The 26,555-nt window shown below is 44.6% G+C and overlaps 1 protein-coding gene across 1 annotated transcript in view; it reads right to left on the reverse strand.

Annotated features, from left to right (window-relative positions):
* Positions 1–18,835, reverse strand: part of LOC147718395 (C-type Lectin CRL-like) — a 38,666-nt gene extending 19,831 nt beyond the window's left edge. The window contains exons 1-2 of the mRNA XM_086918340.1: positions 18,678–18,835; positions 3,993–4,162 (exon numbers count right to left, since the gene is read on the reverse strand). Coding sequence (XP_086774466.1) covers positions 3,993–4,162; positions 18,678–18,735 — 228 coding nt within the window. The 5' untranslated portion in view covers positions 18,736–18,835. The remainder of the gene's footprint in view (positions 1–3,992; positions 4,163–18,677) is intronic.
* Positions 18,836–26,555: the final 7,720 nt, after the last annotated feature.

A 26,555-nucleotide genomic window follows, 5' to 3' on the forward strand; every position in this document is an offset into this window, starting at 1 on the left:
CTGCGATTCCCCCTGCACTGGCGTTACATTTAGCAGCCTAGCTCCAATGCAGGCACCCTTGCACCATAGTGCACGGGTGCCTACGTTGAGGGGCAGATTGTTTATGTGCAGGAAGGTCTCCCTTCCTGCACATAAACAATCTTTAAATGGTATTTTGTCACTTTTATGTGTGCTGCTAAATGCAGCACACATAGAAGTTGCAAAACGTTATTTATTTTTTGGATGGTTTATGTGCAGGAAGGGAGACCTTACTGCACATAACAATCAATGGCGTTATGCTGTTTCTATGTGTGCTGCACAATGTAGTACACATAAAAACAGCGAAAACAAGGAGAAATAAACCATTTCTCTTCATTTCACCTGTTTAAGATAGGTTTTCCCTGGTCCTAATATTGGTGTTGCCTCCAATTTATGCCACCCTTGTAAATAGGGAACAGCGTCATAATCAATGGGTTTTGTGGTGGAACGCCCACCACAAAACCCATTGCCCTCCCCTTACAAGCTAAATACAGCGTGAAAGGGTGCATTATTTACAAGGCTGCTTTAAGCCACTTAACGTGCCTTGTCACTAAGGCGAAGCCCCTATCGCCACCACACCGTCACTAAAAGTGACATTGTGGTTGCAATAGGGGCTTATGTAAATATACCCCTCAGTGTCATCAGACCTTTCCCACTTCTGCTCAACCCAACCCAACATCATTTCCAAAAAATGATAAAACTACATTGAAAAACGTAACAAGCTTTAGACATACATACTACATTACACCTCTTCAGGTACCTGCTCATCACTTCTGGATGAGGCAATGAGAGATCAATACCTGCACAAAGGTATGTGGAAGATTGATTGATTGATTGAGAGCCCAGGTTGCTGCCCTGCATATGTCCACAGCATAAACATGTTGGCATGAAGCTACTGATTGACAAGACAGAATGGGGGAGAGGGGGGTTTATTAAGGGAACATTCCAGTTTTTTTCACCCAGAGTACATCAATTCTCAAGGCTATACTGTTCCTATGTAAATACATATTCTTGCATTGTAGACTGTACAACAATGCAATTTTCAGACCAGAGATTATTTAAAAGGACGTGGAAGCTTCACCAACTCCAAGTTATGTTATGTTATGTTATGTTATGCGTTTTTATTAGGCGCACAGATGCTCCAGCCAAGGAGTCATGCTTCATCGTATATGTTGGTCCTTGCTAGCACACAAGTTGCTTGGCTGATTCATTTAGAGCTCTTAGATGTATTTTCTTCCAGCATGGGAAGTGTGCATCCTATCTTGGTCCCATAATTACTAAAATTGTATATAGCGATGCTACTGTTTACATTTTATTAATGTTGTAGATCACTTATAACATTCATGTGATGGGTATGCAGTAAATCGTGAAACCTCCTTCACCATTCCTAAACTAGTTGGCATGTTTCTGCCCCAACTTCGTTGGCTTTCAGTCAAGGCGATAAGCGGGTCTACCAGGATACAGCAGGTACTATCTTAGGATCTGCTCCTAATCATTTCAATTGGTACTTTATTAAAATAGAAAGTTAGCCCCATACAGCGCCTTGAGACCCTCACAGGTGAGTAGCGCGCTTCACAATTCCCTGATTGATTGATTTTCAGAAGCATGATATGATAATTATCTGCCCCTAGCCACAATAGAATAATATATTGAACTGATAAATTTTGGAAAGTTCTGGAAAAAGGCTGCTTTCACGATAGAAAGTGTCAAGCTGAGAGATGGTCCAAAAAGGTGAATCCCCCTGTGTTTGGAAGTTAATTTATTTGATGAAGAGTCAGGGAACTCTGCCTCTAAGGTAAAACAGAATGGAATAAAGAAAGCACTGAAGCGGGGGCAATCAGGAAACTTTTGAAAGGCGGCAGAGCTTCAAGATGGTCTTCGGTATAACTGCATCCTTCTGGTCAGCCAATTATGTTGAAATTCTGTAGGGAGTCCTGCCGCTTACCTATCAACGATGCAACTATATGACATTGGAAGGGGTGCTTATCACTGAACAGCTAATGCTTGGTGGGACTTTAGGGGCCGATTACGATGGTGATGAATCCGCGACCGCCGTGCCGGGTGGTGAGGCCCGCCGGCCCGGCGATCGCGGACTCACCGCCATCACCCTTAAAAAATTCCCACCGCCATATTAGGATGGTGGTGGGAAGGGAAAAGGTTCCGCGGTGGACGGAAAGACCGTCCGACGTGGTCCCGCAAGGCGGGCCTGTACCACCCGCCTTGCGGGACCAGGTACAGGGGGTCAATGGAGGTGGTGCCGTGCAGGCACCGCCGTGGGTATTTGGATGCCTGTCTTTTGCGGCGGAGTTTTCGCCGCCAAAAGACAGTCGGAAAATGCATTCGGGGTCCCGTTGTGGGACCCCAGGGGGGTAGGGTGCTGCATGTGGGGGGTACCTATGGTACCCCCCTACATTTGCATGTACAAGGTGGCAGGCACGGTGCCTGCCACGTTGTATATGCAAATGTGAAACATGTATTTTTACACACCCGCCACAATTTAAACATACAGGATGCGCCCGCCAGTGTGGCGGGCGCATCCTAATTTGTTTTGTAGGACCACCGCACCTATGGCGGGCGGTCCCTTTTGTACGACGATGGCGGGCGGACTTTGTATCGTAATCGGCCCCTTCGTTTCTGAAGAGCCGGAGCTGGATGTCACCCTCCCATTTATTTTAGCAACAGGGTTCATGTCACACCAGTTGGAAGGCAAGAAGAGAAATGTCACAGTTAATGACCCACTTCTAAATCTTGTCCAGCAGGAAAAAAAGGGAAAGAGACTCTACTCTGTGTTTTCCAAATTAAACACAGCAATGTACTCTGCTAATTTAGAGAAGGAACTTCAGAGGCATAAAAAGTGCCGCCAGCACACACAACCAAATATCAATAATTTGGTGGTGAAATCAAAATCTGAGCGCTATCATACCAATAGCCATTTTCAAGAAAGGCTTAGACCCTAGAACCAGGAGGCGTGGATTCATGCCAGATTTACTAGTAACCACGGTCTACGTAAAATCACTGAAACTCTTGAACGGATTGGATCCTTCTAAATATAAGTTGATTGCTCCTGCTCTGAAACAACTTCCCAGAGGAGAGCTGCTCAAGAGAAAGGTCCACAGCCCTTAACTAAGAGGCCTTGGTGGATGACAAGAATACTGTCCTCTCTGAGTTAGAGCTGACTCTTGCGAAAGCAGAGCAGTGGAAGGTAGCGCTGCAGCCCGAAGAGTTGCTCAGTTCTTCTGTGAGAGATGGATGCTCCACATTGTAAACCCCTGCACTACATTATACCTGCACCAGGTATAATGTATGCAGGGTGGGCATTCCCACATAAACAAAACTCATAGAAGTGGTGCAGTAAAATGTATCCGCCACTACGCCAATACTTATGCCTGCCTCACTGCTGCCATAAGGGCGACGCAGTGCAATAGGTATATGCCTCCCCCATGGATTGCTGGAGTTACGTCATGCTTACAACATAGCTCCAGCAATGTGTGGGTTTTACTCCGACAGATACCTCAGGATTTCTGAAATATCTGTCAATCCTTGCTACATGGAGCACCGTACAGTAAATACGGCACATCCATGGTGTCGCAAGGAGGGTGCACTGAAAAGTGTTGCATTGCTGTTTTCATATAGCGATGCAACACTTTTCATAAATGAGGCCCTGAGTTCCTTCAAGAGACCTGACATTTCTAAAGTCTACCTGCTGGCAGGTGGAGTATAAAGAACAGTCTTCCTGGGTTAGAACATTATGCATCCCCTTGACCAGTGGTTCCCTAAATGTGGGTTAAGTGGACTGTTACAACCTTCCATCAGCCCAATCTAAGATCACTAATCTTCAGGACAGGTCTCAAGATCACAACTTCCTCCTAGCTTGTTTTAACCTGAGTAGCCTAGCTGATCAACCTGATTGTGTTTCTATTCCACAAATGCGTGCTCATTAAACATAGATTAAAATAAGATATAGCCGTACACACCTCTGCGCTGGCAAATGTAAGCTTTTGAGGGAAGAATTTGTAACAGGTTGTTCCGAACTTGATCCAGTCATGAATTCCACACACTGGGCACCCCCATCCATCAGAAGTGTTCAGCTTCGGTAAGTGATCAGATCCAGAGTGGTCCATCAGGTCATCTTCGGTCATCATTTCTGCAATTACAAGAGCAAAAAACACCCTAATCGAATGACTCTGCCACCTCAGTGTGTGTGTGTGTGTATAAATACATATATATATATATATATATATATATATATATATATATATATATATATATATATATATATATATATATATATATATATATATATATACATTCACTGAAAAAAAAACAAAGGTTACAGGGGCGTTATTGTTAGACTTAGATTTCACCCGTACAAACTATAGAGATTCAGCAGTTATACTTACCTGAGCTACCTATAACTATGCCCCTGCAATGCACTGCTTATGATGTCACATATTACAACACTCATAAATAAATAAATACATTTATTTATTTACAACACTCATGGCATGGTCAGTGACATCACTGATGACCACTGAAGAATTATCACAAATTACAACACTGATTACATCACTAATGACATCATCCACAGAACCACTCACACACCCACTAACACCCCTATACAACCTCTCGTTTGGGGAGGTCATGAGTCTACGAGGCCCCCTAGATTCATTTTTAGAATGTGGCCCCTTGGAGGTGGTAGTCCCAGGGACCTGGGGGAGTCAGGGAGGCCCCCCCCATTTAAAAGAGAAATAAGCCCTGGGGAGGTGGAGGTCTCTGGGGCATTAATAAGCCCCAGGAGGGGGGGCCCATGCGCCGCCCCCTCCTTTGTTATCAACATGCCCATGGGACTTGGCCCACCCAGGGGTCGATGACTAAAGAAGGACAGGAGCCCTCGCTTCTTTTGTTAAATTATTTTTCCTGCAAATTAGCAATATGGCAATTTCGCTGTATTTGTTTTCTTTTTTTAAATGCTCTTTTGACCTGATATTGTCCCTCTGGGACCCCAGGTCCAACTTTATGGGGTCAGGGTATTTCTACCCTGCCCCTTTTTCTTTTTTTAAATGTTTTTTTTAAGCTGAGTCCCAAGATGGCTGCCAACTCTTCCTAGTAGAAGTTTTGGCAGCAACTCAGAGCTCTGCATTTCCCTGCATGAGCTTGTTATCTTTGCAAAATCATCGCGGCCACAGATATCACTAACTTTATTTTCTTAAATTTCCCATCAATGGATTCACACCAAATAACTGAAAGTGTGATCTGCATAACCAAATCTTCATTTCTGCCAAATTTGGTGTCATTTCTTTCAGTGGTACGGCCTGTAGACATGTTGACAGGTCGTATGGGAATTAACATTGCAAATGCACCCTTTTGTGAACCCCGTTTTTTCTCGGTCCCCGCTTCATTAATCGCCCCAAAACTTTCTGTGTGCAACAAGATTCACTGGTGCACTTTATTAAGAAAAAAACTTCTGTGAAGATTCGTCAAACAGCGCCACAGATATAGGCAAGTAAAAAACATGGTCCTAACTATAACTACCTACTATATATATATATATAAGGTGTAACCGGTAAGGAGGCACTCACTCAGGCAATATTCAGTTTTCAGACCAACTGCTTTATTTTCAGCATACTCGTCTTAACCCAACACGTCACCAAAGACTTTAAAAATATGAACATCATAAAATATTGTTCTAATTGTCGAGGCAAATCCAAACAATTGCTTCCATGTAATTTTATTGTAAATTGAGCACTTTAACACGTTTTCACGTGAAAAACTACGTTACCCACAATGCAAATGCATTTCACTGTTATGTTTTTATCACTGTGCACTAAAAATAAAAGTAGGCTCGTGTTAGAGCTCAACACCCGTGATCAACCCTTCGGCTGAAGGCGAAACGCGTTGGGTTAAGACGAGTATGCTGAAAATAAAGCAGTTGGTCTGAAAACTGAATATTGCCTGAGTGAGTGCCTCCTTACCGGTTTCCAGCCGGTTTCTGCGTGCATTTTTACGACTGGTTCTGTCGTTTTGAGGAAGGCACCACGCTATAACAAAAGAGCGCCGGCGTTGTTCTACACAGGACCACACCACGAAATAAATGTATATATATATATAATTCACTGAAAAAACCATAGGTTATAGACCATATATAGTTAGGAATTCGCATTTACAATACCTTATTTTACTCACACAAAACCATTGAAATTCCATATATAGTTAGTTGCACTAACTATATATCGCGCACCCGCAATCCACTGCTGATGATGTCACATATTACATCATTCATGACATGGTCAGTGACATCACTGATGACAACACCCAGTGACTGTATGTTTCTGTAAAGTTAAAATATGTCTTACATATTGAAGAATGAGTGGATGTATAAGTGTCTGGATGAAGGATTTAGTAGGTGCATGACTGACTGTATGAGTGAGTGATTAAATGTGTCTCACTGAGTGCATGGGTTAGTGACTAAACTGTCTTAATTTGTGCATCATTATGTCTGTTGTTCTGTAAACTGTTGCATGTGTTGATAAGTAGCTATATGAGTAACTATATGGGTTATTGATTGGTTGCCCAAGTATTTGTATGGGAGACTGAGTGTGTGTGTGGGTGGCTGGGAGGTATATGACTCTGTGCATAGATGTGTGAGCAGTTGATTCACTAGATGTATGGTTTCATAAGTGCATGTGGAAACAGCTGTATGGGCGGTTGACTGTGTGCATGAGTGTATTGGTGAGTGAATGGATATCTCAGTGCTACATGTCAAAGTAAGTACATATGTAAAACACAGTACATGTGAGAGTTGACATATATAAATAACTGTGCATAAGAGCCAGTGAATGTGTGAGTGGCTGTATGGATCATTGTGAACTTGTATCAGGGATTGTATAAGAGAGTAAATATGTGTTAGTATATGTTTGAATAAGTAAAGTTTGTATAACTGTATAGTTGAGGAAATGGAGGTGTGATTGATTCTTTGCATGACTGACTAGGTGTGTGAGTAACTCCATGGATGAGTGACAGTCTGTGAGTGTCTGTTTACACTGATTATATCTAAGGTTATATTAGAGTCTGAAGAGGTTCATCGTATTATCACATGAATGATATCATCAGTGATGGGATCAGTAATGTCAAATGAGATGTCATCAGTGATGTCATCAGTGATGTCATTTGAGATGTCATCAGTGATGTCATCAGTGATGTCACTGACCATGTCATGAATGATGTAATATGTGACATCATCAGCAGTGGATTGCGGGTGCGCGATATATAGTTAGTGCAACTAACTATATATGGAATTTCAATGGTTTTGTGTGAGTAAAATAAGGTATTGTAAATGCGAATTCCTAACTATATATGGTCTATAACCTATGGTTTTTTCAGTGAATTTTCAAGGTTTTGTAAATGCTAATTCCTAACTATATATGGTCTGTAACCTATGGTTTTTTCAGTGAATTTTCAAGGTTTTGTAAATGCTAATTCCTAACTATATATGGTCTATAGCCTATGGTTTTTTCAGTGAATATATATATATATACATACATATATAAACATATATCATCTGTATATCTATATAAATACAAACATAAATGCATGCATACATATACTTATATGCATACAGATGCATGTTATTTACATGAAAGTTGAAAAAACACTAATAAAAGCAAAGCTAAAAAGCCACCTCATTACAAACAGAATGGCTTTAACTTAAATAGGGCGAGATCTATTGCATTTTCAATGCTTGTTTACTTTGGTTCCATCAAGAAGGCATTCAGATGTGTCACACATTTGCCATAAATTCTGAATGTTAGCACTCTAGTTGCACATTAGATCACTGTAGTAAAGCTACTGCTCACCAGGGACGTCTGCTGCTGGTATTCAAAGTGCATGTTTCAGTCTGCATTAGGACGGTTAGCGCTCTAGTTGTTCTTTAGAACACTCTAGGAGGCTGCAGTAGAACACAAAGGAATCAACTGACAGTCTCTGTCCTTGTTGGATGTACATGTTTTACTGAGAATGTCAGACTTCATTTTCACATGACTGAGAAAGATAATGTGAATTTCCAGAAAATATGCTTTCAGTTTAGCTTATAGATCCCCTTCCAAACCACTGTGGGAAAATCATGAGATATTAGTTTTCTTTCAAACAATATTCATGATATCACAGCAGAAGGTTTTTTCACATGGTAAAATCACCTTAGAACCCACCACAATTCCTATAACGAGTATGGTACCATCAACAAATGATTTATAATGTAACTAAAGTCCTAAAACCCTCTATTAACTACAATGCTTTTTAATGAGGTGCTATCATGTATATTGGTCCCAAGATGGCTGCCAACACTTCTTGGATGAAGTGCTGACAGCCAATCAGATCAGATGTGTGGTTAGGCTCCGCCCAGATATATATCTTTTTTTGAACCTAATAACCTAAATTACTCAAAATCCACTGGAGCACATATATTGAGACCTAGCAAAGGCACATCGGGCTAACAGTCCCTACAATTTTGCCAAGTTTCGTGCAAATCCATTCAGCTGTTCGAGCTAAAAGTGAGGCCAACCGCCCTATAGAAATTAACATGGGAAAAATGCGTTTTGGGACCCCCCTTTTTTCTCGGCCCCCCCTTGATGAAACCCCCCCGAATTGTCAGGGGCTGCTCAGAAACAAAATGTTCCATTTTCCTGAAAATTTCAGCCAATTCCGTCCACAAACGCCAAAGTTATTAGACATAGAATTTTCAAAAATCCCATAGAGAAAAAATCCTAACTATACCGCCAGTAGGTAATATATATATATATATATATATATATATATATATATATATATATATATATATATATATATATATATATATATATATATATATATATATATATATATATTACCTACTGGCGGTCGCCAGTAGGTAGTCATAGTTTTAGGATTGTTTTCCATAGGAAATCCGCAACATTCTATTGGGAATAACTTTGGCGCCGGTGGAAGAATCTTCGCGAATTTCTCAAAGAAGATGGCCCGCTCCGCTCCGCTCCTTCCCTGAAAGTTTGGGGGGGATTCGTCAAGCGGGGGCTGAGATAAAAGGGGGTCCCAAAACGTGTTTTCCCCATGTTAATTTCCATAGGGCGGTTGGACTCACTTTTAGCCCGAACGGCTGAATGGATTTCCACCAAACTTGGCAAAATTGTAGGGACTGGTACCCCGATGTGCCTTTGCTATGTCTCAAGATATATGCTCCAGTGGTTTTTACGAAAATTAACTTTGAAAAAATATATATTGGCTACATTGGGCTATATATATGTTAGAGCCCAAATGTAGCCCAATGTAGCCCAATGTAGCCCAAAGATTGCCACCAGAGACAAAAAAAAACAAATGTAGCCCAAATATCAGCCAGATGTAGCCCAACTATAGCCCAATGACAGAATGTCCCAGAGTGTTCTAAAGAACAACTAGAGCGCTAACAGTCTTACTTATGACAAAAGTATGGCACACCTGAAGTCATCTTGATTGAGTGTATATATATATATATATTCACTGAAAAAACCATAGGTTTCACACCAGTTATAGTTAGGAATTAGCATTTAAAAAACCTATTAAATTCACTGAAAAAACCATAGGTTTCACACCAGTTATAGTTAGGTGGAAATTTTACTCGCATAAAACCATTGAAATTCCCACGTTATAGTTAGTTGGACTCACTATAACTTGCGCGTGCAATGCACTTCTGATGACGTCACATATTATATCACTCATGACATGGTCAGTGACATCACTCATGACATCACGCATGACATCTCAAATGACATCACTGATAACATCATCCAGTGAATGTGTATCTTTCTGAAAAATAAATATTTTTTATATATGTATATCTACAGGTTGATGGAAGAATAAATGGGTAAATAAATGTCTAAATGGATGTTTTTTTGTGTAAAATTGATTGGTTAACTGACTTATTAAATGTATCTTAGTGAATACATATATTAGCTAGTAATGTTTAAATATTTAAATATCTGTATCTGTGTCTCACTTTGTGTATAAGTGGATGCATGGGTTGGTGAGTAGCTACATGAGTGTGTATATGGGTTATTAGTTGTTTTTTTGAGTATCAGTATCAGTGTCTGCATGGTTCGGTAGGGGATATTACTTAGAGCACAGATGCATGAATGAGTGACTCACTATTTGTATGTATTTTGAAGACAGCATGTGTGCAAGACTGTATGGCTGGATGATTGTGTGTATAGGTGGGTTAGTGAGTATGTGTTTTTATATTTGATTGTTTAAGAGAGTAAATATGTTTCAGTTTCTGTAGAAGTATGTGTAGTGGTGTGTATATAGCAGTATAATCAAGTAAATGTTTTTTTGATAGTTTATTTGCATGTGTGAATTTGTGTGTGAGTAACTATATGGATGAGTATTAGTGTGTAACAGGATGTATAGGTGTATGAGTACATATGATGAGTAAGTACATGCATGAGTGACTATATAGAACTGTTGGTGAATGAGTGGATGTGTATGTAGATGTTGGAATTACCTAATAAGTTGTTGTAATTGGTATTGGATTCTCCTTTTTTAAGAAAATGTTAGTTTCTATTTTTGAATGTGTGTGTCAAAGGTTATTTTATGCTGATAGGAGGTCTGCCACTTTGTCACAAGGATGTTGTCATCGGTGATGTCATTTGAGATGTCATCAGTGATGTCATGAGTGAAGTCACTGACCATGTCATGAGTGATGTAATATGTGACGTCATCAGCAGTGCATTGCACGCGCAAGTTATAGTGAGTCCAACGAACTATAACGTGGGAATTTCAATGGTTTTATGCGAGTAAAATTTCCACCTAACTATAACTGGTGTGAAACCTATGGTTTTTTCAGTGAATATATATATATATAGGCACAGCGCAAGGAGAAACAGACACCTGTGAGGCATAGGAGGGGCGTAACCACGTGACTGGGAGTGGTCACAGCAAGATAAAACCTAACAGCAAAAGAGCCCCCTTAAGGAGAACAAACTGAAACAGGCACTGAAGAGTCCATTCTAAGGACGAAACGCGTCTGCCAAGCGTTTCAGCAGCTTCCTTTTAATGCTTGTGCAACTTCACTCAAATAAAGCGGCTTTTCCAGTCCCCCGGAACATGGTCACACTTTTTTCCAAAGATTGGGAGAGAGACTGGTGCGTATATATATATATATATATATTATATATATATATAAAATATATATATATAGATAAATATATATAAAAATATATAGATAGAGAGAGAGAGAGCAAGAGAGAGAGAGAAATTAAGTTCCTTTACAAAACATAAACAACTCATCAGTTATGATATGCTATACTAATCAAGCTCCCACCATAAACTGACCATGGTCTCACATATGAAATCATTTATACTTCAGCTTATGGATGAGCTGTAGTCTCTCAAAAGAGATAATACTATTGTTATCGAAAAGATCGCCCAAGCATCCCACTCCCAATCTGGCCCAGTTTTTCCCCACCCCATGGTGAAATATGCTAGGTAAAGCAGGATTATAATACAGAAGAAATTCATCATGATATGGAGATATATTACCTTTATGCAAAATCGCCCGCCAAATAAATATGCTGTCCCTGCAGTATTAAATGTAACCCTTTTAAAATAATTAGGATCCATTATTCTATACAGGAACATTCTACTTTCTTCCCCCAACATAAATGTATGAAGAAATAAGATACTCGCAGGATTAATCAGACTTCGGAAGCGGCCAAAGAAGGCTGACCAGAAGTACATCTTAAAATCTGGTAGCTCTAAGCCTCCTTGACCAAATGGTAGGTTTAATCGTTCTATCGCTCGCCTAGATTTCTAATATCCCCAAATGAAGCTGCCAATTGCCCCTTCTAATCGTTTGAAGAAAGAATTGGGAACCCGTAGTGGGATAGAACGAAAAAGATATAAGAACTTAGGCAGAATTTTAATTTTAATTATATTAATACGGCCTATAATGCCTATCGGTAGCTTATGCCAGTTTTTAAAATATTTAACCTTACCTTTCAGCAACTCTTCATAATTTAAAGAGACAATTTTCTATATTTCCGCTGATAACCACACCCCCAGATAAGTAACGACTGGGCAAAACCCCTGTATAAAATCTAGCGGTTTATGACTACTTAGCATTTGAGTCTTATTAATATTTAATTTATACCCTGATATCATACCAAACCCGGCAGCCGCCTCCGTTATTTCCCCTAATGCTTGTCCTGGGTCTGTAGAAAATGCTGCCAAGTCGTCCGCATATGCAATGACATTTAAGGAGGTTGTTCCATTGCTAAAAGCACTAATTTGAGGATTTTTTTGTAAAGCATAAATAAATGGCTCTATATATAGGGCAAATAATAGGGGTGATAGAGGGCACCCCTGACGCGTACCACAAGACACCAGAAATGCAGATGACAGTAAACTTGAATATGCCAATTTAGCACTAGGCTTATCATATAGGGCTTGTACCCATTTCTTAAATCGACTCCCAATCCCAAAAGCATCAATTACAGCCCATAAAAACTCCCACCCCACTCGGTCGAACGCTTCCTCAGCATCTAATAGAATCATACCAAGTGGGGTAGGTGTTATATTAGCCACATCGAAAGCTGTCACTGCCGTATTTACATGGGTAGTTGTATCTCTATTTTGAATAAACCCATGTTGTTGGGGAGAAACCATACTAGACATCGCCAGAGCAAGCCGATTTGGCAGTATTTTTGCAAGGTTGACTATTGCCCGAGAATGGATATTGTCAAAGCCCCCAAATGTGATGGATTGGGGGCTTCTTATCGACAGACGCACAATATGGAACAGGCTTTGGCCAAGTCAAGAGGCACCCGCTCAGTCGCAAAGTGCAATGCAATATGGGGGTCTTGGCTTTAGATAAATTTGTGGAAATACCAGGATTTCCATTGCAGTGTAAATAGGAGGGCAGGGTCCAATAATTATATGTCTAATATTAATTTATGGTTGATTTCCCCCTTTTTTATTTGCTATTTATTTTTATGCGCTCCTTGATTATTTACTTTATCTGTGATATTATGCTTTGATATTGGTTATATGTAGCATCGATATTGCTTTGATGTATTTTTTTGTATCTTGTATTACCCAATCGTTGACAAAAAAAAGAAGAAATCATTGATACTTCAAATACATTTATTGATGACATCACAAATGACACCATTAGTGACATCACTAATATGCTCATCTTTCATTATGGTAGCTGATTCTAAGTTGCGTAAATGAAGGAACATTGTTGGCCTAGTTTCATTATTATGAGTTCTTCAATGTATGTGCCCTATATAATAGGGAGGCCACCTTACAGCATGTCATTGCGGACACAATTTCACTGTTCCATGTGAGAAATGAAGGTTATTGTAGTTGTGATTTGTTTCCATTGAACTAGTAAGACTATGACACCTTAGAGGAGTGATTTGTAAATTGATACCCAGGGATTTGAAATCGTGTTCATGTTGACATAGAGCACATGGCATCTCTGTATCTGTAAAGCAGGGTTAAACAGCAGCGTTATGGCACAGCCTGTTGTAGTACTAAATTACAACATATAGGCTAAAGAATGGTCTGTTTATTGGTGTAGCAGGCTTGAAACACTGACACTCTTCCCTGTTGTATTTGTGCTGCTGAAGTCCTCACTTGCGTGTATAAAATAATGGCGGTGATTTAGATCTCAGCGGATGGGCTACTTCGTCGCAACGGTGACGGATATCCTGTCTGCCCAAAAATATAAATCCCATAGGATAATATGTGATTGATATTTCGGCGGAAGGGATATCTTTCATCGTTGTGACGTAGTAACCCGCCCACCAAGATCTGAATCTGACCCAATGTTTCCTTTAGTTTAAAAATGGGTAAGCTTGGTATTTCATTGAATGTTGCCTGTTTGTATTTGTAGAATTAGATCAGGTGCAGAAAATCATTCACATTCCAAACCATTTTAAAAATCCACAAAGGGCATTACAAATGTCTGTGTACCTCTCATGTGAGAATACAGACGTAGCAGAATGATGCTATCATGTCCTGCTCTCCTGTGCCTCCTTTTAGACCTTATATTAGCCAAGACCTTTTGATTTTACTACAATTATATGTATAATTAACTTGATAGGGTCTTTCAGCCAGCCCTGTTCATCCATTGGTTTGTTGTTGTGTCTGCATGGGCAGCGGGTCGGCCCATTTGTCATTGGCTAACTTCACTGTGAGTGACTGCTTTCTGCTCATTCTCAAGGAGGGCATCCCCATGTAAATTAGTTCCCTTCAGTGCCAATAACTGCAACAGCAATGTGGGATTTTTGAGACCCAAAAATATTTTTCGATTTTAGCAATATTTTAGAGGCATGCCGGCAGCTCCTTCAACAATGACGTTTTACAAAAACCATTACTAAAACAAAAACAAACATTGACAAGGCCAAAGGTCTGGCAGAAAATGCCAGAACTATTAGCTTTGCCAATGCTTATTCATCTATGCTTCCACTAGAATTCCTGCTTCCGAGTTCTATCTCGTCAAAAGTTCTTCCTTAATGCCAAGCCAAGTGCTGCTTGCATGAAAATATTTGACCTTTTTCTGTGATCGTATCAATGTCCTGCTTGACTCACACTTACTTCACGGATGTATGACATTACAATGCATACTTTTACATCTCATGCTTTTACATCGCAACCTTTACAACGCATGCCTTTACAACGCATAGTGTTGAGGGGTGCTGGATAGTGAATAGTTTAATTTACTATTCCAACTCCAGTCCCTGTGGATAATAGGGAAGGTGTTGGATAGTAAATTAAATCTATTCTATAGAGCGCCCCCAGCGCAATGCGTTGTAATGGTTTGCGTTGTAAAAGTTGCGACGTAAAAGCACTGCGTGGTAAAAGTTGCGTTGTAAAGGATGTTTCCCTTACTTCACTGCATGGAATGCTTGACTTCAAAGATTTATCATGGGTGATCAGCGAGTAAAGCTTACAATTTCACTTTTTAAAATAATTCAGATATGTGATACTTTTTTCTCTATAGAAGTACTAATGCCCATGTAAATTGGTATCACTATGTGTATATATTCGATATAAATATGACTCAAAACATATCCTATCCACTTCCCAATAGAGAGCGGGTCCTCTCTGTACCTTGCCCTTTGAATCCCTTCTGTATATATTTGACCTCCTTTGCTAACTGAGGCTCTTCTTCCTCCCACCTTTCACCTCCCCTGTCTTTAGATGGGTCTGTGGCATGGCAAACATGTCCATGCTGTCTTCCAGAATTGCTAAATTGCACTAGAATTGCATAATTAGAGTATTTTAAATGACATTCCTGTGGGACCAAAGGGATCCATAGGCCCCACTCATTCTGCAATGGCGGTGAACCATGATGTGTGCAATATCATATCATTTCATCTTGTTTAAAATCTCACACGAGGTTATCAAATCATGTGCATCTATCTAGGTTATGTGATAGGGACCTCACCAGATAATGTAAGTATGAATCCCAAACTTGTAATCTCCCTTTTCCATCCACTCTTCCACACCAGCATTGCAGTAGGAAAGAGTTTGAGCTACAAAGGGTATGTGGTTCCTACCTAGACAGGAAAAACTGTTAATAGTTTTGGTTGAAAGTAAATTTCATGGTCTTACTTAAGCTGGGTCCTAGTTTAGGGAAAACAGTCTGAAGCTGGTCGTAACAGCTGCCCCATCCTAGTATTTATTTATTGATGTTACCTGTATTTTACTTGTGATGTTTCCTTGTGGTGTCAATTTCAAGGAACCTTCTCCATGCCAGAGGCCCACTCTGCCACACCTTAGTCTGACATCTTAGGAGGACAAGCAATACCCCACAATAAGTACCCCTGCTGTTGTCATTCTCCGTTATGGTGGGCATTCAAGAAGGCTGATGTAGTGATTATTGTTTTAGTGGGGATAGACGGTTTGTAAACCAGGGGCCGTATTGTACAGTGCAGCGCAATTTCCTTGTTTGGCCAGGGCGCATCTTTGTTATGTTATGTTAAAATTTTTCATAAAGCGCACATACGCCAATTGGTTTCTTGGCACTGAACTTAAGGTATTGCTGGGACCCCATATATTTAGTTGTCTGCAGAATCTAGTTATGAGCTTGGGTAAAGCGCCAAGTCTTAAGAAGCCTACATAATCTAGAGAATTCAGAGCAGGTTCTTATGTCTAAAGGAAGAGTGTTCCAGAAGCTGGGTGCCAATACTGCAAACCTGCAGCCACCTATAAGTTTCCTTTTGTAGGACGGAATGGTTAGAAGGTTCTTGTGGGCAGAGCGTAAGCTACGTGCAGGTAAATATTTCTGAACAAGTCTGGATATAAATTTTGGGCTAGCACCGGGTTTTGAAAATAAGGCAGCCAACTTTAAATGCACATCTTTGTGGGATGGGAAGCCAGTGTAGCTCTTTCATAGTAGGAGAGATGTGTTCCCATCTGGGTTGTTGGGGTATCAACCTGGCTGCCTGGTTCTGTACCATCTACAGTCTTTTCAAAAGGTACGCTCAGCGTAAACAAGTAGAATGCACTGTATTAGACTGAATGCGCTGCCAACAGGGAAGTTCGTACTCCCGCTATCCTGGGGGCAGCATATTCAAGTGAAATAGAGAGCGGCTTTGAAGCAGTGTTTCACTGTGCAGGCGGCAACGGTCTTAAAGGTGATTAGCGATTCCCTTGAAGGCAGGTGCAGTGAGTGACTTCTCCTGCCTGCAAGGGGATGTGTAGAGGATCCATAGAAACACCTTCACCTCTTCCTGACAGCTGCCATCAGGGGACGCTCTGAGAGTGCACCATCTTTTAGGTGGCGCACTGTCAACGCCCCTCCTGACATCTTTACCTTTGAGCCCGCATCTATAATATGACGCAGAGGGAAGAAGATTCCCTTATTTGCATGGGGTCATGCCCCCATGCAAATGAGGGAACATCCTCTGATTATAGGGATGGCGCTATATGTGCCTCAGCGGTATCTGTATCACAGAAGTGCCCGCACCTGCGTCTGCCGCCCCTTCTGTAATACCAAATTGCCCTGGGAGTGCGGAAAGCGGGTGCAAACACCTGTTGCGTCTCCAGGTAACTTTGTATAATAAGCACCCTGGTGTTTTGAGATCTATGTCAAGAAGACGGATGTATATGTAAAGGTATTGGGCCTGTTTTGCAAAGGTAACAAAGGTAACTTACCCTTTTGAGTAAATTTACACTTGGAGTAAGATAGCTGATAGAATATAGATGGCAAAAATATTGTGCAGACAGAATATCATGTCAAAAATATCGAGGCCCAAAATAGAGAGGGTAAGTACAAATAGGTAAGTAGAGATTAACTATTAACTATTCCTGGCTCCACAGCTATTTACAGCATTAAAGATATGTATATATATATATATATATATATATAGAGAGAGAGAGAGAGAGAGAGAGAGAGTTAAAGTACGTAATTGTGGAGTTAAGTATAGTAAAATGTATTTTCCCATAAAAACTTACCTACACAAGATTTTTGTCCTCGATATACTTGACACAAAATTTTGTCCACGCAATATGTTTTCCTTGATACTTTGTCCAAACACCTTGGAATAAGTGTACAACTTTTGGTATGCACCCCCAGAGTAATGCAATTGGCTTACTCTTGTGTGGGTAAGTGACTACCCTCCCCAAACCTCTCCCAGATCATCCCTAAACCCCTCTTATTCCTCCCTAATCCCAGCCCCTTTTGCAGTAAGTCTGTCCCTGGCTTTACAGTTCAGACTGGACTGTTAGTATTGTGTGGTAGACTAAGTCTGATTTGCATATCGCAAGTGTCTGAGGTGGTATGATGGGCAAAAAAAGGTGTAGTGAATGGTGATCCAGAGTTATTCCAACGCACTGAGATTAATACAAGCAATCCACCCATTACTTTTATGTTTCCTTGACTCTACATAACCCAGGCTGTCTGTAGGGCTCACTGGAGTTCTTTTTTCTGCCAGCCTGGCTCTCACCTTTAACCCCTGCCCCAGTATCTGCACCACATTCTCACATTAGACTCTCCTGTGCTTACATTGCAAGCCCTATGGAGCCCCATCTGGGGAGGCACAGCACTCCCCATTGACTCCCACTGTGCATAGCTTATGCCCTGAAGAGCCCTCTGTGCAGGCATGGCTAGCTCAGTATAGCCCTCCGTGCAGGCATGGCTCGCTCAGTATAGCCCTCCGTGCAGGCATGGCTCGCTCAGTATAGCCCTCTATGCAGGCATGGCTTGCTCAGTATAGCCCTCCGTGCAGGCATGGCTCCCTCAGTATAGCCCTCCGTGCAGGCATGGCTCGCACAGTATAGCCCTCCGTGCAGGCATGGCTCGCTCAGGTAATGCCCTTCGTGCTGGAATGGCTCTCGCCACTGCTCTTGGTGTACGCCAACATTGTACTCAACATGCCCCCCCCCCCCTCTGTGCATCTTCCTTATTGACTCCCTCTCTGCCTCTTGACTGTTGTATCAGAGTGTCTCTGACCTGATATGAGTGTCCCTGTACCACCGAGGCTCATCAGATACAACCCAAGGCTTCTGGCATAAATCTCCATAGAGACTCCCTCAGTCCCTGCATGGAAGGCCTCCAAGTATCTCTCAGTCCCTCAGGGCACTACAGGATAATGTCTATGAGGGCCCCAGCTTCAGTCACTTACCCAGAGCCTTGCAGGTCACCAGTCCCAGCAGGGAGAAGACTATGAGCAGAGATTTCATCGTTGCAGCAGCTGGAGACTCCTGACCCAAAGTCAATGTCTGCAGAAGCTCAGTCTGAACCAAGCACAGCACAGACTCCCTTCTTCTCTGCTCTGGCGCAGGCCCTTTAAAGGAGGACTTTGCAGAAGTGCTCACACGTGCTACCTATGATACATCCCTTATCAGCATCTTCATCAAAATGGCCTCACCGCCAGGCTTGATTGAATGTGGGGCAATCCCTGAAAGCACCCACGAGTTGTCAACAGGAGGTATTTCTCAAGCCCTCGCTGGGGCAGGGCATGACAGACACATGCTCAAGGCTTCATGTGTGTTGGAGACAGTGATCAAAAACATATATCTTAGTTGTAAAGTTTAAATTATGCACTGCAAAATCAGGGTACGTTTACTCTGAATATTTGTTTTGCAGCAATTTGTTTTCGTAATTTGAGTTACACTTTTAAACTGCTACCGACCCCATAATAGGCACCCAAGTCACTGTTCACGTATTTAACATTTCAAAAGCTCCTAGAAAGAAACTCTGTATTCCAGCATTTCTCTTCTAGAATTTAGGTATCTTGTATGTGTATTACATTTAGAACGTTGTGGCAGTTTAGTGACTTTAGAAAGCTTATTCCACATAGTTATGTACAGCGGGGCAGATTTACAATAGCTGGCGCATCCCTGCATATCAGCAGGGATGCGCCAGTTATTTTGCGTCACAGCAGACACCTCTTGCGCCAGCATGGATGCGCCGCACACCATGGGGCAAGAATAGACAGATGTGTGACGCATCTGCTGCCATAAAGGTGACGCAGTGCTGGAGTCGCGTCGCAAGTGGAATGCAGCTCCAGCAGCGTTCGGGGTGCCCCTATGCCTAATATGCTGCGTCAATCCTTACGCCTGCTTCAAGCAGGCGCAGGGTTTTGTCGCAGCATGACCGTAAAAGTGACTGAGTGAAATCTTGTAGATTTCACTTATCTACTTTTAGGAGGCGTCTCTGCACTGGAACGCACCACCCTCCTGCGCCAGAACGCCCACATGTGGCGCAGGGCTTTACAACATGACGCATCTCTTTAGATGCGTGACGTTGTAAATACCCCTCAGCATGGCGCTTTGCGCCACCGCTGGTTCTCAAAAGTAACGCAACAGCGGCACAAATGTGGCGTGCGGTGCTTGTAAATCTGCCCCAGCGTCCCTTGTTCCAGTATAACAACTTGATGTTTCTCCTCGTCGCCAGTTGTAATATTTGAAAGTGTGACGATATACTCAGTTCTAAGATGGGATTTCAAAGAGGCACAACGATGTGGAGAGGAGCGGGAAGAAAAGCTTCAGAGCTTAATGGCAAGAAGAAGAAAATATTTCAATCCAGAAGAGGCACAAAGCGAAGAGCATTGTCGGACCCCGCTTGGGAGGGTTCAAAGGTCAAGCAGGAACTAGTCATTTCCGTCAGATGTGCCAGAGTCTGACCTACCACGGCTATGCAAACTGGGGTCAAGTGCAGTCTCTTTTGACTGTTAGTGGTAGTGATGGCAAGCAGTCACAGGCTTCTCAGGGAGGTAGTATTGGGGTGCACAAACCCAGGACTCAACAATCACCCAGCAACATTTTATCTGTTTGTCTGTCCAGGCACGGACAATGGTGAAGGTATCCAAATCACATATGATCCCAGTGTTTCGACAGCTCTACTGTGTCCATTAGTAGTCATGAAGTGTTGAATTATTTAAATATAATTTATTGTCAGCATCAACATCATGTATGTCTTTATTCCCTCACAGCCTATCTGTACTGGCCCACCAGTCTTTTACATTCTAGACTAGAACCTCTCATTTTAAATGAAGCATTCCCAATACGTTCCATCTTCTCCCCACTGAAAGTAATATGAGAAGAGATCCCACCTAAAGGCATAAGAGAAGAGAGACAAAAACAATTGCATCTGTGTTGATATGCGCCAACCATATTTACAATAGAACGAGAAAGACATGCTAGTCCACTTCTATTAGATATGACTAGTTGTTTAAATAATGCATTCACAACACATTACACATTGGCTGCATGCCCTGAGTGGGACAAGGATCCCATATGACCCCAGCATTTCGATGGATGTTCTGGTTACCGGCCCTGGCCCAGATTGCAATGATGTTAGCAGGGTGGTTGGAAATGATGCCAAGGCTTTGACAGCTGTGCTGGCTGTCAGTCCTGGGTGGATTTTAGTGATGGTTCATAGGAGATCCCAAATGGCGTCAGTGCTTGGACCACTGCACAGGCTGTGAGACCCTGCTGAGATTCTGCTGAAGGAGCTAACAAGGTCTGCTATGGCCCCAGTGCTTCAACATCTGCACAGACAGATAGACCAGTCATGGACTATGCTGAAAGTACCAGAAGACCTGCTATGACCCCAGTGCTTCAACAGCTGCACAGACAGCTAGACCAGTCATGGACTATGCTGAAAGTACCAGAAGACCTGCTATGACCCCAGTGCTTCAACAGCTGCACAGACAGCTAGACCAGTCATGGACTATGCTGAAAGTACCAGAAGACCTGCTATGACCCCAGTGCTTCAACAGCTGCACAGACAGCTAGACCAGTCATAGACTATGCTGAAGGTACCAGAAGACCTGCTATGACCCCAGTGCTTCAACAGCTGCACAGACAGCTAGACCAGTCATGGACTATGCTGAAAGTACCAGAAGACCTGCTATGACCCCAGTCAACATTGTTTGGTAGAGAGCTTCTTTTCAGAAAGCAGGGGTTCATGTAGGCCTCCATTTAAATTAGGGTTTCTTTTGCTGATAGTGGTCCTGCTGACAAAGAGGGAGCACTTTCCACAAAAAAATGTGATGGCCGATCTACTATACCGGATTTTTTAGTCACGAGCAGTTGGAGACAGTTGAACAGTCCTTTTTTCATTTCCACAATAGGCCATGGAAACAGAAGAAAGATGTCCAATTCAAAGTTACTTTATAGTTTGTTATATTGGCAGCCCATAATTGACATAAGGAAGAGCTGCAGTGTTCATTTTGGATGTGTGTATGCCGCTCTCTGGCCAGGCTGAATGAAGAGCAGGGAAGACAGGTAACGCAGGTGTTTGGGGGAATTAGGAATGCAAGGCCTTCACTCCTCTGCCTGGCCCATACCTTCTCTAGGTTCAACATCCTGAGAAAAAGTCTGGAACCTGGCACTTATTTATTTACAATTGGAACACTCACCACCTGATTTGGTAGCCAGTATTTGGTAGCCCCCTGGCTGGCTTCGTTTCACAGCATCCGACTCTGAGGATTCGGCAATCTTGTGCCTTAGACTCTGAGGAGTCTTGTCCCATATCTGTTATATTTCAGATCACTAAAGTGGATCGTGTTGATAGGTGGGTCGATCCTGTGCATAATGGGGAGGACACTGAATGGAAGCCCTAAAGCCAGAAAAATGATTTACTGGCATGCTTAGATTCGTCCCACCTTTTAGCTCAAAGATTAATTTGGCTGAAGTTTGTAAATGATGGGGTGTGGATGTCAACCATGGTAGAGTATTTCGGCCAGGCGAAGACAAATGAGTGCAGCTCAACGGGTGGTTTAGAGCAACAGCAGGGTTTCTGAGCATTGATGGCTGAAGTACTTGCTCTTTACCTTTAGAGATCTGCCACTTGCACCTTTGACTCCCAAGACCTCCTGGCACTGTTGGGTGTAGGCCCCTTTCCTTATTACTGGAGTGTACAACATCTAAAAATAGAAGGGGTGGAGGGAGAAGGAGGATAAACTAAGCTAGGTCGGCCTCCAAGTGAACTTAGCAAAAACAGTAGGAACCCAATGTACTGGATTCAGAGACCTAGCTTGTATGATGGTCACTGATCAAATTTTGTCAGTACAGACCAAAAAGAAAGAAAAATGTATTTCTAGTGTTCCCTCACTCACCGGGGTTTCCCCACAGTGACATGCTTCATCATTGGGGCCATCCCAGTTCTCTACGAAAAGGGGCGTGCTGCGACTAGCGAACTACGCAGGAGCACTTTAATTGTGAAAGACTATGTGTGGTGTAAGTGAGCTAGTGGTAGAGTGGATGTGAGTGATTTTAAAAATACCGTGCTAGTGGGCCTCAACAAATTTATTTAGCTCCTAGATTGGTATATTAAAAAAGGGGGTGACACTGCTATTTAACCTTTAGTCAGGGCTAAATCAGTGTGCGGTCAACATGTTTCAAGTTCCCCAGGCTTTTCATCAGGAGCATACAGGGACCAGCCCTGTATTTGCCACTCCTATGAGTCCCTGATTAGGGTGTGTTAGGTTATTAAAAAACATTCAACGTTGTTAACTCTAAAACATGTGCTTACGGCCAAGTAGCATGGCTGACAGGACGTGAGCTTCTCCAGCTCCGTCCCGAGGACCCGATTATCCTGTCAAACAGATCCTTTCAGGGCTCTCCGAGCAGGTGTGGATGCGCCGGATGCTTCCCTGACACGTTCGGGACCCCCACGTTGCTGAGGCGACCTCAAGAACCCCCACAATTGATGCCGGAGATCGGGGCGGCAGGCTGGGAGCTCCAGCCTGACCTACGCGAGGCCACGGTCTGGGCCTGCATGGGAGTGTAGCGGTGCGGGCGGCCCGTCCAGAAGAGGTGCTTCCCTGACCCGTGGCCAATTACATCCTCCGTGGACCAGGGACGGTGGCTGGCGGCCAGGGCAGAGTGACCGACGGCTGACCTGGGGCCCGGAGAGCAGGGGCGGTGCGGGCTGAGAGCTCCAGCCTAATCTACGTGAGGCCGCGGTCTGGGCCTGCACGGGAGGGTGGCGGTGCGGGGGGCCCGTCCCAAAGTGGTGCTTCCCTGACCCGAGGCCCATTGCATCCTCCGCGGACCTTGGACGGCGGCTGGCGACCGAGGCAGAGTGGCTGACGGCTGACCTAGGGCCCGGCGATTCCCGCCGGCCCGTGTGGGGAGTTGCGGAGCCCGCCCCTCCCCCTCCGATCCCTTGCTGCACTGGAGCTGCCAATTGGGAGGCATTGCCCCGGGTGAGTGCTTGCCTGATTCCTGGGGCCCTAGAGGACTGCCGGAGGGCCGAGGCGGTGAGGTGACGAGCCTCGCTTCTGCCCTAGCTGGTGCTGGTGGCCCTCGGAGGCCGGCTCTGCGCTGAAGTGACCGTGCGGCCCAGGTGGGCTGATCCTCTTTGTTGGAGAGTGTGGAGCTTGCGGCCTCCGCCCTACCCTGGACAATAGACTGTGGCGGCCCCTACACGGGGGGCCCGCAGTACCGGTGAGACTTGCGGCGGCCTGAGGTGCTGTGCCCCGGGGGTCGCGAGCGGTTTGGCGCCCCTCCCCCTCCTGCACGCCATTTTGCCTGGGCATCGCGGCGCCTTCATACATAGGCTGCAGCGGCATATGGCCTGCAGTACCCCTGGCCCACGGTGAGCTGAATCTCTACGCTCTCCTCTGGGGGCGCCTCTGGAGACTTGGAAATTGTTCTGCCGCCTTTTGACGGTGCAGGGACCCACTCCGGGTGCACTGGCTGCGAGGGCGCCTGTTTCTCTATTTCAACTGGATAGTCGGACGTCCCGCCGCCTGGCCCGGTGAGTGCATCGTGAATTGCTGCTTGCCCATTTGTACAGTACCGTGGGGGGTGCCGGACTCCCGCTCCTATTGGGGAGACTGCACTGGGACTGGCTTGACTGGCTCCGCCTGCTCCCCTGCCTGGGTTGGACACCGCTCGGATTGCAGCTGCCTGGAGCCACCTGCTGTGCTGTTATTTTTTCTGGTCATCCCTTCTTTGTACTGCCACTGTGCTCTATACCTAGCCAGTGGGACCTGGCCGGAATTCTCTGGAACGCCTTAGGAGGGCACGCGATCTACCCCTCTAGATGGCGGCCCGCAAGGATAGGTCCGCGAAATCCTTCCAACCCAACACCATTGTGCAGTATACTACTCCACGTCTGCAATCACAGAGGATTATGCGCCAGACGGGCCCGGAGGATGGAGGGGATGGACCGCCTGAGCCTTCCAGAGAAGAGATCCTGAAGGCTATCCAGGGATCCCATTCTGCCTTGGAGAGGCAGATCGAGACTGTATCCATAGACGTTAATCTACTCCTGACGGATCTCCGAAAAGTAGCGGACAAGGTTTCGGATGCGGAGGGCAATATTGCCCAGTTACAAACTGAAGTGGCTTCCTTGCAAAAGTCAGTCGTGCAGCTGACATCCACTACCCGTGCACTGGAGAGAAGAGCTGAGGACGCGGAAGGCAGGGCCCGTCGGAGTAACATCAGGGTCCTGGGCGTACCGGAACGGCTGGAGGCGGGAAACGCTGAGCGCTTCTTGGAGACCTGGATCCGCGCCCAGCTGTGCCCGACCGGACTGTCCAGTGTCTTTGTCATTGAACGTGCTCATAGGGCCCTTATTCCCCCTCCACGGCCGGGCGAGCCTCCTAGAGCCCTGATCGCAAAGATCCTGAACTACAAAGTTCGTGAATGTATCCTAAGGGCCGCTAGGGAGATGGAGTCCCTCACAATCGAAAATAGCCGAGTTTCCATCTATCCGGATTATACTCAACAGGTGCAGGAGCAGCGGAAGTCCTACTTCGGAGTTAAGCAGAAACTCCGGGAAATGAAACTCCAATACATGCTCCTCTACCCAGCCAAACTCAAGGTGCTCTCCCAGGGCCGCGCTCACTTCTTCGAGACCCCGGCGGAGGTGTTGGAGTGGCTCGAGATACGGAGAGATGACCTACCCCCTGGTGAGCGGGGCGGCCCCCGCGAGACCTTGGGGACCCGACCCCAGCGGCGTCGTCGAGGCAGAGGAAGACGCCGATCCCGGTCCCGGGGTTCTGCTGAGCGCCGGGTGACCGTGGGAGAGGATGGAGCACTTCGCATGAGAACATCATCAACGGGGGCCGCCCCGGAGTCCCCTGGGGCGCCTGCCCCTGGTGAGGTCCTGGTCCCAGATACTTTGCAGGAAACCTTGCCTGATACGGACTCCACTGCTCCGGGGATCCCGGAAACTGGCCTGTCTGATCTAAGGTACTGTTTTGTTAATGTGTTGTTGCCCTCCGAGGTGGGGGGACCCCTTCCTGGATCTTTGTTGGTTCAATGATGTCTCTCCTTGGTGTTGGGAGCCCTGGATGATAGACTGCGGCAGAGGACTGGTGCTCTGTTGGACGGGGAGACGTGGTGTGGGGCCCACGAGTATATAGCGGATCGTCGCCCAGCATAGAACCTGTATTCAATAGACATCCCCGGAGATTGTCCTGGAACATTGGGTCCTCGGGGAGCTGGGGGGGAGGGTGGGTGGGTCTGGTTGGTTGTGTGTGAGTGTGGGTTGAGTGGGTTGTATGGGGTGGCTGTGTAAGTCCTGGTACTGGCAGGGGAAGGGCAGGGTAGCGTTTTTGGTTGTTGCTGTCCTCTTGCTCGCGGGTGGGGGTGGGGAGACTGTTTTTGAGGGGGTTCTGAGTTTTGGCTGGCACTGGCAGGGGCAGGGCGGGGTGGCGTGTTTTGTTGTTGCCCTACTCCTGCTCATGGGTGGGGGAGGGGGGATTTCTTCAGAGTTTGTGTGGTTGGGGGAGCTGTGGGGTGGGGGGAGGGGTTCTGGGGGGAAACTGTTTTTGGCATCGAGTGTACCATGATTCGAGCCCCTGGGAGGCTGCTTGCAGATGCTAGACTTGGTTGCCCAGATGGGCATGACCAATGCTTATGGGATACAAATTTTTAACTTGGAACGTGCGGGGCTTGGGCACTTGCACCAAGAGACACAGGGTACTGTCCTTTCTCCGCCGCCATGGAGTCTCTGTGGCGTGCTTGCAGGGAACACATCTGAATGAGGATGGTGCCCTTAAGTTGGCAAAGAAGTGGAGGGGTCAGATGTTCCATTC

This window comes from Lissotriton vulgaris, chromosome 4_1 (assembly GCF_964263255.1).
Source record: "Lissotriton vulgaris chromosome 4_1, aLisVul1.2, whole genome shotgun sequence".
Lineage (NCBI taxonomy): Eukaryota > Metazoa > Chordata > Amphibia > Caudata > Salamandridae > Lissotriton > Lissotriton vulgaris.